This window comes from Lissotriton vulgaris, chromosome 5 (genome assembly GCF_964263255.1).
Source record: "Lissotriton vulgaris chromosome 5, aLisVul1.2, whole genome shotgun sequence".
NCBI classification, from domain to species: domain Eukaryota; kingdom Metazoa; phylum Chordata; class Amphibia; order Caudata; family Salamandridae; genus Lissotriton; species Lissotriton vulgaris.
In genome coordinates, this window is record NC_141693.1 from 1,517,294,764 (window position 1) to 1,517,308,531 (window position 13,768).

At 41.9% G+C, this 13,768-nt stretch overlaps 1 protein-coding gene across 4 annotated transcripts in view; it reads right to left on the reverse strand.

Annotated features, from left to right (window-relative positions):
* EPS8L3 (EPS8 signaling adaptor L3) overlaps window positions 1-13,768 on the reverse strand; it is a 164,050-nt gene that overhangs the window by 78,461 nt on the left and 71,821 nt on the right. For all 4 annotated transcript variants that reach the window (XM_086923584.1, XM_086923583.1, XM_086923581.1 and 1 more), the window contains one exon: window positions 11,108-11,274. In XM_086923584.1, coding sequence (XP_086779710.1) covers window positions 11,108-11,274 — 167 coding nt within the window. The remainder of the gene's footprint in view (window positions 1-11,107; window positions 11,275-13,768) is intronic.

Below are 13,768 nucleotides of genomic sequence, written 5' to 3' on the forward strand. Positions count from 1 at the left end.
AATTGGTTGTTAATTTTAATTTATTGGTTATTCAGTTTCGTAATTTTGTAATTAATTTTTGGTGTGTGTTGTGGTGTTTAAAGGTGTAAAGGGTGGGAAGTAATTTATTTTTAATTTATTAAATAATATTTGGGTGCTATTTAATTTTAATTATTAATTGGTTATTAATTTTGGTGATTTTGTAATTAATTTCAGGTGTGTGTTGTGGTGTTTATAGGTGTAAAGGGTGGGAAGTAATTTATTTTTTATTTTTGAATTAATAATTGGTTGTTAATTAATTTTAATTAATTCATTTGTAATTAAATTTGGTAATTGTGTAATAATTGTAGGTGTGTGTTGTCGTTTTTATAGGTGGGAAGGGTGGGAAGTAATTTATCTTTAATTGATGAATTAACAATTGGTTGTTAATTAATTTTAATTAATTAATTGGTAATTAATTATGGTATTTGTGTAATTAATTTTAATTGTGTGTTGTGGTGTTTGTAGGAGTAAAGGGTGGGTATTAATTTGTGTTTACTTAATATATAGTTAATTAATGTGAATTATGTGATATTTATTTTGGGTTATTATTTTGTGTGTGTTGTTTTTACTAAAGGGGCAAAGGGTGGTTATTAAATTCATTTTAATTGTTTCATTATTAGTTGTTAATAGTAATAGTTTTTAATTTTAAGCTAAGTTTTAATTATGTTTTATTATTTTATAGTTTAATTTAGGTGTGTGTTTTGGATTTTATAGTGTTAAAGTGTCTGTAGTTATTTAATGTATATTAGTTTTTTATTAATAATATTTTTAATTGATTATTAATCATGTTAATTATGTAAATAAATGTAATTAAAAATGTTGAAGTATGTTGGTATTGGTGCTGTTTTATAGGGTAGGAAATAAAATAAATACATTTATGTTTTAATAAAAAAAATTGTTTGTGAATATTTTCTAGTTTAAAATAATTATTTAATTGTAAACGTATTTAATATTTAATTGTATATAATATTTGTAGGTTTTTGTTATATGTAATTAATATTAAAATATGTGTAATTTGTATACGTTTAATATTTTTTATTTTTACTTTTTAATTATTGATTATACATTTTTTGTTTTTTCCTAAAGTGTTTCAGTGTGAATAGTACATTTTTATTTACCTGGTATCCAACACTTTCCCAACTGAGTGGAAATAGTCATTTTTACCCCTCTGCTATCCAGCACTTTCCCTACTGTTGCACTCAATGGAGTTGGAATTCTAATTTTCACCTCTCTGCTATCCAACACTTTACCTACTGTTGCACTCTCTGGAGTGGGAATAGTAATTTTTACCTCTCCGCTATCCAACACTTTCCCTACCGTTTCACTCACTGGAGTTGGAATAGTAATTTTTTTCCCCTTCGCTATCCAGCACTTTCCCTACTGTTGCACTCAGCGGAGTGGGAGTAGTAATTTTTACCCCTCTGCTATCTAACACTTTCTCTACTGTTGCACTCACTGGAGCAGGAATAGTAATTTTCACCCCTCCGCTATCCAACACTCTCCCTACTGTTGCATTCTTTGGAGTGGGAATAGTAATTTTTCCCCTCTGCTAACCAACACTTTCCCTTCTGTTGCTCTCAATGTAGTGGGAATAGTAATTTTTACCCCTCCGCTATCAAACACTTTCCCTACTGTTGCACTCACTGGTGTTGGAATAGTAAATGTAACACCTATGCTATCCAACACTTTTCCATTTCTAAATATTGTTTAGATTTTTTTGAAATGTTATGTTTTTTGTTTTTGTTTTAACTGTTTGAGTGTGAATAGTAATTTATGTCTCTTCGCTATCCAACTTTCCCTAATGTTGCACTCACTGGAGTGGGAATAGTAATTTTAACCACTCTGCTATCCAGCACTTTCCCTACTGTTGCACTCACTGGAGTGGGAGTCGTAATTTTTACCCCTTTGCTATTCAACAATTTCTGAACTGTTACACTCACTGGAGTTGGAATAGTAATTTTTACACCTCCGCTATCCAGCACTTTCCCTACTATTGCACTCAGTGGAGTGGGAATAGTAATTTTTATCCCTCCACTATCCAACACTTTCCCTACTGTTGCACTCTCTCGAGTGGGAATAGTAATTTTTACCCCTCTGCTATCCAACCCTTGCCCTACTGTTGCAATCACTGGAGTGGGAATACATTTATTTACCCCTCCGCTATCCAGCACTTATCCTACTGTTGCATTCAGTGGAGTCGGAATGCTAATTTTTACCCTTCCGCTATCCAACATTTTTCCTACTGTTGTACTCTTTGGAGTGGGAATAATAAGTTTTGCCCCCCCGCTATCCAACACTTTCCCTACTTTTCCTACTGTTGCTCTCACTGGAGTGGAAATAGTAAATTTTATCCCTCCACTATCCCACACTTTCCCTACAGTTGCTCTCACTAGAGTGGGAATAGTAATTTTTACCAATTCGCTATCCAACACTTTACCTACGATTGCACTGTTTTATTTTAAATGTTAATTAAGATTTTTTAATGTTATTTAATACTGCGGGCGGGAGGCGGGAGGTGGGCGGCGGGCGGGAGGTCAACTTCCGTTACGCCCGAGTGTGCGGAGATTTGCCTTGTTTCTCCGCCTACATTGCGAAAGGCGGAAGAGGCAAATCTCCACACATTCTGTGGGCGGAACGGAGATGTCCTCCCACCCCTATTTGTAGGTAAGCTCTTGGTGTATGATTTTGTAGACCGGCGGGATGGCTGCTGCGATATCCAGGTTGGATTCTGGGTTTAGCTAAGTAACTGTCAGGAAGAGAAGGTCAGATGCATTGCTGATTAGGAGATCCCTAATTCCCATGGAGTGTTTCCTGAGTGAGCGGACGTTAAAGTGCATAGCAGACAGATGTTGTGGTGGTGGTGTGGAGCATCTCTTGTTTGGTGGCATGATTTGGTTGCTTGGTGGCGGTTGTGTCAGTGCATGCAGTATCGCAGCTGAAATTGCAGTGGGTGCAGGCGAAAGGACCTACTGTGGTGCAAGGAAATGCACAGTAGCAGCATGAAGGCGTGTGTGTGGTGTTGAGTGCTTTAAGGATGGCAGTGGAGTAGAGGCGGTGTTCGTTGGCTACAGTGTCTCCAGCGGCTGTGATAGTGGTCCTGCACTGAAAGGTGCGTGGGCTAAGGGATCTTGGAGCTGAACGCAGTCCAGGTGCAGATGGGGACAAATGGGCTTGCCTTTGGCGCGCCAGTGATGCGGTTGCACTGGGGCCTGCATTAGGTAGGTCTTGGTCTGGACGGGCTTTTGGAAGAGGCGGGAACGGGAGAGCAGGAAACCTGGAAGCAGCAGTGAAACTAGGCAGCATTGAGTTGCCAAGAGCGAGAGAAAGGCAGAGAAAACCTGGTGCTGGCACCTGGAGCAGGCAACTAGCAGGCAGGAGCCCAGATGCCTTCTCAATGTAGTCAAGCAGCGTCCAGCATTGAGTAGGTCCTGGGGCGGGCAGGGCTTCCATGGAGGTTGGAAAGGGAGAGCGGGTAACCTGGCCGTGGAGGTGAAACTAGGCAGCAATGAGCTGTCAAGAACGAGAGAAAGGCAGAGTGAAGCTGGAGCTGGCACCTGGAGCAGGCAACTAACAGGCAGAAGCCCAGGAGTCTTCTCAATGCAGTCAAGCAGAGTCCCTCACTGAGTAGGTCCTAGCCTAGGGTGGGAAGGTCTTTGATGGAGGTGGGAACAGAAGAGCGAGAAACCAGGCAGCAGCAGTGAAATTAGGCAGCAACGAACTGCCAAGTGCAAGAGAAAGACAGAGAGAAGCTGGCACTGGCAAAAGGAGCAAACAGCTGGTAGGTAGGAGCATAGGTGCCTTCTTAAATGCGGTTGCACAGCAGCCTTAATTAAGTAGGTCCTAGGGTGGGCGATGCTTCAGTGGAGGCAGGAACGGGAGAGCGGGAAAATTGTCAGTGCGGTGAAACTAGGCAGCAATGAGCTGTCAACAGCGAGAGAAAGGCAGAGAGAAGCTGGTACTGGTAACAGAACCAAGCAACTATAAAGCAGGCGCCCAGGTGCCTTCTACATGCGGTCGTGCAGTGGCTTGTAATAAGTAGGTCCATGGGTGGGCGTGGCGTCGACAGAGGCAGGAACGGGAGAACGGGAAACCTGGCAGCGGCAGTGAAACTAGGCTGCAACGAGCTGCTAAGAGCAAGAGAAAGGCAGAGAGAAGCTGGTGCTGGCACCTGAAGCAGGCAACTGGCAGGCAGGAGCCCAGGTGCCTTCTCACAGTGGATGACTTTCAACATTTTAGGCATATGACTGTGCGACTTCCTCTCTCGAATATCACTGGTGCAACTACCATCACTAGTTACTGAGTGCAAGGATCAACCTGTGGGCAGTAGTTGTGTATATCCTCAGGGAGGTATAAGTGCCAACGTACTTCTATAAATTATAAGCTATTTTTTGTAAAATCTAATGATTATTCTAGCATCATGTCTTTCTCTTACTGTGAAACACAGACAGGCACACCTGGTGTGATATTAATTGCATGCTCCATATGTCTATAATTTTACTGGGATGTTGCACTCCTTCTGACAGAGTTGGCAGTTAAAATTAACCAAGCAGTCTGTTAATCACTTCCTCCCTCCACTGTCCCGGTGGAGCCCCTTTTCTGCAAGCAGTTCATTGATACAGGAAGCGGAGGTAGCCCACAGATTGAACCGAAAGATCCTTCTATCTGACTGAGCTGACTCTAGTCATGAACCCCAGTGAGACTCACAAGGGTTGAATATTTATGTTTTTTCAAAACCTAGTCCTAAAGATGCTCTCATATACTCGTTGACCAAGGAGACCTAAGAATTGACAAACTGTCCACATCAGCTCCACACATCAAATCACAATCCGTCCCCCATAAGGAATACAAGGACTATTAAATGGACTTGATGTGACTGGGTGGACTTTTCACTAACAAAGGCCACGATGATATGGGCTCTTTCATATATTTCTGTGGATCTATGTCAGTGTGTGTGCCTTTACTGTGACCCTAGGATTCGATATAAATGATTTAGAATTAAAAAAACTATTTATCATAATCAATACTTTCTCACTGGATGCTATCTTACATTGAGTATGCAACATTACACCCTTGATGTTACAGCCATGTTCTCTTTTCTTTATTTGAAGTTGGAGTTGGATTAATCTGCTAGCAACTATTAGATTTGACTATATTACTGTAGTCAATTTAATCCTTCATGAGTTTCTTGTGTTTTTAAAAGATTTTGAGATACGGGTTGACTAAGAACAAGTTTTCCTACAGGTACTACAAAATTACAACTGTACTGGCTGTCAAGTATTGTGTACTGGCATCTGATAGTTAGTTACCCTGTTGTATGGCGTTTTAGATTCCGAATGGATTTTCCCGATTCATGCCCTTATATAGGTACAATTCACATTGCCCTTACATAGGCATAGAAATCAAGCCCTTATTTAGGCATAGCCCATGCTACCTAAATACAGGCATGGCTACTTCCATCCATTCACCAAACGTCACAACGATTTCTTGGAAAACCAGCTTAAGCTGTTAGGGACTTCCCCTTGCTTGAATATTGATTTCTCCAAGAACTCAGTTACTTACAATGAACAACTATTCCCCAGTGGTTCATTCATGACGTTCATATGCCGACTTAACATCAAACATGGCATTCCTAAACACCTTCACAGTATAAATATACTTTCACTTGCTATAGCAAAGCACAGTGGTTCGGAGCAGTTCGAAGACCTACTTGCCCGACGCAGCTCGTTAAAGGAAGTGCCGAAGGAAGCCGACTCTCCAGTTGATGCACTGATCATGAGCTGCCCTTCTCTGCCGAGATTCCAGCTCTAGTGTTTCTGACTCCCCTTGCGGGGTGTTGGGAAATCGAGTCCCGAGACAGAGATACCAGACCTCCTTCATTCTAACATGGTATGGAGCTTATTAGAAACTAGAGAAACCTTTGGTAGATTCTTGGCAAAAACTAAACCTATGCTAAAGACCATACTTACTTCTTCCCTCGTACTAGACCTAGGTTAGGTACATTTGGGTAGGCGTATTTTAGAAGCACCAGTTGAATATTTTAGCCTGTGTTATTTATGTATGTATTTTTAAATGGCTTAGAAACCATACAATGCCATTACAGTATTATTTTATAATACTATTCTTGCTGTACGCATTATACTTTGCATTCTGTCTAACGATTGTAGCAGTTCACCTCTCTTGCATGAGAAAGAAGACTGTTCAATAAACCTTTTATTGAAAACGCCTGTCTCTCTATTTCTCTGTAACTCTGCAGAAATTAAGCATGCACGACTGACTGAGTGAACTAGTTATCTATTGTTTCCACGACTCTGAGAGATATATTCTTATTCTTGGGAAACAAAGTTGTCATGTTTATGCGGTTGTCAGAAACTAATCCCTTCTTGTGAATTCGAGAAAGTTTCTAGTAACCTCTGAGCTAGCTGGCACTCACTATTAAGTTTAGTATATTCGATAGAGACCTATTGACCTAAGTCCTACGTCAAATCTAAAGGATATATTATTCCAATGGGCAGAGCCTATTGGGAATATAGGAGCTACACTATAACCCAGAAGTTCAGGCACCCTCCGGGTACCTGTGGTGTTTTGAAAAACATTATCCAGTGACACTTTTTTACTTTATCAGAGAGACCTAACTGGTCTCACTATCAATGATCAGCAGAAGGAACCTAATGCTGCAGACCTGTGCTAATCTAAAAAGAGGTTGAGACTGTTGTACTTAGCAACTTTGGCTAGTTCATAGGGTACTATATTCAGGAAAACGTGACAACAGTACGACTCAACCCACAGTCTTTACATCCTAACAGTATTATATTGAGTTTCATTTTTGGCCCAACAGACACACTTTGAACATGTTTGGGGTATTCCGCCTCATATTCAAATGTTAAGCCCTTTGGGTTTTCACTTTTGAGATATCTGAGAAAAGGTCTAACAAGCAGTGGCATAGCAAATAAATAAGTTTCACATTTGGGTCGTTATAAGTGTTTAGCCATGCAGCTCATACATATATGGCGTGGGCAATCGCAGAGTGACACACACATTTCTGTAGGCTAACACTGAGAATTGTAGAAATGGGGGGAAAAGGCACCACGATTGACTGGTAGCCAGTTATTGCGAAAGCGTTTTCTGTTAGATGATGATGATGCAAGAGGAATTGTACTCGACAGGAGAAGGGCCTTATAAAAACAACTCCCCATTAGTATGCATGCTCAGTTTATCGTGAAGCACAGTAGACAAATAAAGGGGCATATTATCAAGGTACGGCGTTAAAATTATCACCGCTTTAGCGGCAGGAAACTGCTGCTAAAGTGGCGTTAATGGGCTTGATAATATGCATTTGAGAATTCCAATAGAAGCCCATGTTCTGGTGTGAACCTGGGCTTCTATTGGAATTCTCAAAGGCATATTATCAAGACCATTCTTGCCGCTTTAGATGTCAGTTTCCTGCCGCTAAAGCAGCGATATGTTTAACACTGTTCCTTGATAATATACCCCAAAATAATTTATGTGTCAATTTCTCACTCCTCTCTACACAGCTTGTAAAAAGGAAATATGCGTCATTAAAAATAAAAGAAAGGAAACAAAGCGTTTTGAAGTGCACGTCGCAGACGAGTTAAGGGCTCCTTGAAGCCTCTGCTTCCTGGCATGTCCCATCACATCCCAGCTGTTGCAAGGTAGAAATAGAACGATAAAATGTTGAGGAATCCCAAATTATCCCAACGTGAATTCAGCATCAATTTCAGTTAATTACAGCATTGTCAACACCGTGATTATTCAAAGAGCTCATGCAAATGGTAATAAGTCCTTATTTGCATATTTACGTTTTATTTTGTTGACATGTCATGGATTATTACATTCAATGATGATGAATGCAGCTGCTGATTTTCTATGATATGTAATCAGTCATAAGATGGAATGGACAGATCACTTATAAAAAGAGAAGAGATTAAGCAATATCACACGAGACTGGCCAATGTAGCTCGAGAGGGCACTATTTCTTGGGAGCGTTCGGATTACCGTGGCGCCGCCTGTGTACTATATAAAATCAAAGGTTGTAAGGTCATAAGGGGTCTTACAATCAATTAGCTAATGTAGACCGTGCAAATTTCTTTCCAGAGTCCCAGAACAGCAATAAATGCCCCAAAGAACCACACAACCTTGGGTGCATGCACATATAAAGGATTCACGTTGACAGGCCTGTGTTACTCTGTATGCTGAAACTTGGAAATAATTGTACTTAAAATAGAAACAAAAGGAAAGGTAAAATATATTTCGCTCTAATAAATTTGATGATACAACGTGCATTTCTTCTTCGTAAATGTTTGGTTTACATTGGCACATCATGGATATGTTACGCCTAGACTTAAATAACTAATCAAACATATAGGACAAACCAACATAATGATATTACCAATAAAATGTAAGTAAAGAATATTCCATCAGCAAAAGCTGTAATAAAAACAGCAAGACAACTGTGTTTAAAGCTATCTGCAGGAGCGTTGTTAGGTTCTTGCGACACTCAGGCTGGCACTAGCTGGGCTGCCTCTGCAAACTGACTCTGCATACGCTAATCAGCTGTTATTGGTGGTTAGCTCCAGTGGCCTATCTTTTCTGTGGGCATTCATCACGCCCCTCACTTTGTATTGGTGCCTTTGTGTGTCTTGTAAAATCCATCTCTTTTGGGTGGTGAAATCATCACAATTGTCCCGCCATTTTTGTATTTTCGTTGCTGTCCATAGCAATTGGACCTGTTACATGTATGCTTTCACTTCTGTTTATTTACATTACTTTATGTGCACTATTTTATGTTTGCTGCTTTCTGAAGCCCGCCACTGGAGCTAACCACCAATAAAAGCTGATTAACGTATGCAGAGTCCGTTTGCAGAGGCATCCACTGACGAAGGGCTGTCATTTGTACCAACATCCCACGCCAACAGATTTAACATCAAGGCACACCAAAATTTCAATGACCAACTCACACTCTGGCTGAGCAGCTAGAGACAAAAGGGCTGGAATACATGTTACACAAATAAGTAGGGTATAACACTATGCCATACTCATTTGCTCAAGCCCTTACTAACTCACTGTTTCAATGTGATTCCCTGCTTGCACCTTCTGCTCTCACTACTGCCAAAATCTTCTTATACACCTCCCTCTCCCAATATTCCTCTTGTACACCCCTCACACTCACTGCCTGCGACAGCACTCTTATTCCTGCGCCCCTAATCTCTCACTGCTGACTATGCTTTCCTCTTGCTCAGTGCTGACATAAACATCCCTTCCCCCACTTTATGCTCGCCAGTGCTTAATTTCTGTAATAGTTTTTGCCGGTCCCTAAAGTTTGTTCAGAAACCCGCTGCTGGCACTATGAATATCAGGGATCCCAAATAACAAGGTCAAATAGTCCTGATTCACCGTCATTATTTCACCACCAGGTTCTCTTTCTTCCTTTTTATCTCACTCTTTATTGTTCCTGTTCATCCCTGCACTCTCCCTTTATCGAGATACTTTTTAAAGCATGGACAAAGTGGGCTCTGGCTTAGAGACCACACCTGTCATGGCGCCCTTATTAACCTTTTTGGACAATTCCACACTGCCTAGAGCTATAAAATAACCATTGTGGGTAGAAAGCTTGGTCAGACAACTAGTCTTTCTGCTTTTCTAGCATGTAGGCCATGTTTCAATGTGCAGTGCAGAGTATCATATGCTCCCTCCTCCATGAAAGCACCATCCATGTGGAGCCACTGCTGGGCCTAAGCAATCACAGGCTAGTGCCTATTGACTCAGAGTCCCTGTTTCTCAAAGAAAAGGAATTGGAGTGCAGTAATCAAACAAGCACCATCTCTATGCACAGGCCCAAAAGTTGAGACAACAGCCCACTTCAAGCTTATTCAGGCTGATAGTCTTTCTGTTTCTCCGGTGCCGGTCAGCCAGAGAGAGAGATGGTTTGCAACAAGATTGAGTCCACATGTAGGCTGACCAAGGAAGAACATTGTGCATGAGCCTTTCAAAGGGGCCAAGGGCGTAAAATTGATGCAAAAATCTTCAGTCATTCTGAGCAAGGGACAACTGAAAATGGATACAAAATTCCCTGTTGTTCTGAGCAAGGGACCTAAAATGTAATTTTGCCCGGGCCCCTGTAGTCCTTAAGATGTCCCTACCTTTATAACAGTTTTTCCATGTTTCTCTTCCTCCTTCTTTCTCCCTTGTGTGTTTTTCTCTCTCTTAATCTGGGTAAAAGTCTGACGATGAAAAATTAGTGCTAATCCCCAAAGAGAAGTGCCGGTGGGCCCCCTACTGCAGCCATTTAGGCATGGGCTCTCAGTACTGCTATAATCTTCTCTCTGCACCTCTCAGGTTCAGGGCTTTTACATCCCTTACTCTCACTGCCATCATACGCTTTTCCTTGTGCTACTACTCTCTCACAGTACCCCACCTTATCCTGTGCCCCCCACAGTCACACTGCTACCATACTCTACTCACTCTACACCATGGGCTCCCACTGCTGCCAGAGCGCTCCTCCATCACCTCTCTTACCACAGCTCTGTCTACATCCAGGTCCATGTCACTACTGCCACAGCGGTCTACTCGCTGCACCACATACTCTCACTGCTGTGCACTGGTACCATTAGTCTGGATGCACCCCACATTTTCACTTCTGTCATAGTTATTCTCCCTACAGCTGCAGGGCTGGTACTACTGCCATGCTCTTCAGCTGTCTGCACCCTACAGTCTCACCGCTGCTGGACTCAGGCTCTCTGCCTCTTGCACTCACACGTTCTCCATTTCACTGAGCCACAGGCCCTCACTGCTGCCACGCATTTTCCCTCTCTACAACTGCCCTGCGACTGCTGCTGGTTCCTTTCATGCTCTGTGCCCAACTCTCCCACTACTTCCCTCTTCCTCCTCTGCATCCAGGTTGTTGACGCTCCGCCGAACAGATCCTCCATCTTTGTATTCCAGACTGACACTACTATTCCTCCTCTGTGTGCATCAGAAGCTCACTCTACCGGTGCCCCCCACACCCCATGCTCTGTCACTCTTTCCATGCCCCCCCCAGGCACACCCACGCCCCACGTCTGCCCTGTACCATAAGCTGCTGGGTTCCGTGGATGCTTCTCCCGTGGCCCCTGTGCCAGTGGGCGCGGATTCAGTTGTGACTCTTCCGGCTGCCTCCAGCTGCTCCGTGGGGAAGCGTTGGACCTTCCTCTCAGAGGAGACGAGACTTGCTGGGACAGCACGTTCTCTAAATTATTTCTGGAAAAAAGATCAGAAAAGCAGAATGAGAATAAAATGAATATAAATGATCAGATAAAGGTAAAGGAGACCTTACTCCATTTGCAGTTCATACAACTCACAAGTACAGCTCTCTGTATGGGGGGATTTGAAGGACACCATAACATATATAGTGGCAAGGGTCTGGAAGTGAAACAGCAGAGGTCGAGAAATAGGAATAGCACAAATACTTCAACATAGGAATAAACTGAACCATAATATAAAACTAGAGAGCTAATACAGATATAATAGTAGGATGGGGACCAGCGAGCACACAAAGAGGGAAAGAGAAGAAAAATAGGAAAATACATATTGAGATAGAGAGTGAGAATAGGGTAGTGAGGAGGAATAAATCATTAAAGCATAGGGCTAAAGAAAAATGACACACATGTAACAATAAGGGGCTAGAGAAAAATACCATACTTATCATAATTAAGGCTAGAGAAGGGACAGCAAAATATCTTAATAATCACATCTTAATGTACAGTCAAAATCTTGATATAACATAGGAGAGGGCACCTAAATCTTTATATAGGGCAAGAGGGTTACAACACAACATTGTAATGTAGGGATATAGTGGGGAGTGCATACATGTCCTAACATAAGCAGAGTGCAGTGAAGAATTGGAGAACATTACACTAGAGAGACAACTAGAAAACACATTCACTCTTCTGGAGATATTAAACAAGAGAGCTAATACAGATATAATAGCAGGATGGGGACCAGCGAGCACACAAAGAGGGAAAGAGAAGAAAAATAGGAAGAAAAATAGGAAACTAAATATTGTGATAGAGAGTGTGAATAGGGTAGTGAGGAGGAATAAATCATTAAAGTATAGGGCTAAAGAAAAATGACACACATGTAACAATAAGGGGCTAGAGAAAAATACCATACGTATCATAATTAAGGCTAGAGAAGGGACAGCAACATATCTTAATAATCACATCTTAATGTACAGTCAAAATCTTGATATAACATAGGAGAGGGCACCTAAATCTTTATATAGGGCAAGAGGGTTACAACACAACATTGTAATGTAGGGATATAGTGGGGAGTGCATACATGTCCTAACATAAGCAGAGTGCAGTGAAGAAGGGGAGAACATTACACTAGAGAGACAACTAGAAAACACATGCACTCTTCTGGAGATATTAAACAAAAAGAAAAAAGTAGCACTTGACAATTGAGCAGTGAAGTACATAAGTAATGTGTTCATGCTCCAGGGAAGTGACAAAAGTGCAAAGAGGAAGGGAAGCCCACAAAATCTAGCTAGTGAGAAGCAAGTAAATGAGAGTGGCAGTCAAGCCAACCAATGGTAAACAATGGGCGGGCTATAAACCTACTGTAAGTTAACAGTATGTCTCACAACAGAGAGCACATGCACTGTGCAGCAGGTGATGCTTAAAAACTATAGAGAGTTAAATAGAGGACCAGTTTCATCCACTCCCCACCACCATTGAGCTAGAGTGGGGGAGGAGGGTCTAAAAGGCAGATCCTGAATGAAGATTTTTGTTTAATCTCTGCCCCAAACACAGGTCCAATACTTTCACTCCTTTTTGCCTTTGAAGTAGGCATACTTCAAAGGATAGTCGTGCGTTGCCCTGACCTGGCTCCAGACACTCTGCAGTGGGTTGGAGACAGCATTGTGAGAGGACATAGACAGCCCTATTCAGGTGTCAGTGACAAATCCTCCCACTACTCTAACTCAAGGAGGCCCGTCACCAGGTGATGGGCAATCAGGATAAGCAGAGCACACCTCAGCTCCCTTTGTGTGACTGTCTAGTGTGAAAGCACAAAGAGCCCAGCTGTCAGTCCAAACCAGATGTGGATTTTACAGGCAGGCAGAGTCACAGAATGGCAAAGCAAGAAAATGGCCACTTTCTAAAAGTGGCGTTTTCAAGAACTCAATTTAAAAACCACCTTCACAGAAAGATGTTTTAAAATCCTGAATTCAGGGAACTCAAACTCCAAATCTCTATCTATTCCCAGTTGAAAGTTAAAAGGCAGCTCCAAAGATAACCTATAGGAGAGATAGTCCTTAAAATAGAGAAAAATGAAAGTAGCAATAATTCACTATCAATGCATGTAAAACACAACAACACAAGTCCTACCTTTCTCATACACTGCATCCTCCCCATGAGGCTAACTTGGGCCTACCTTAGGGGTGCTTTACACGTAGTAAAAGGGAAGGTTTGGGCCTGGCAAGTGGGTGGACTGGCCAGGTCGACATGGGACTTTAAAAATGCAATTGCAGACAATGCAGTGGCAGATCTGAGACATGTTTGCAGGGCTTCTCATGTGGGCAGCACAATCAGTGCTGCAGGACCACTAGCAGCATTTGATTTACAGGTCCTGGGCACACACAGTGCACTTTACTAGAGACTTACCAGCAAAATAAAATATGCCAATCATGGATAACCAGTTACCAATACAATTAAGATAGGGAGCATATGCACTTTAGCACTGATCAGCAGAG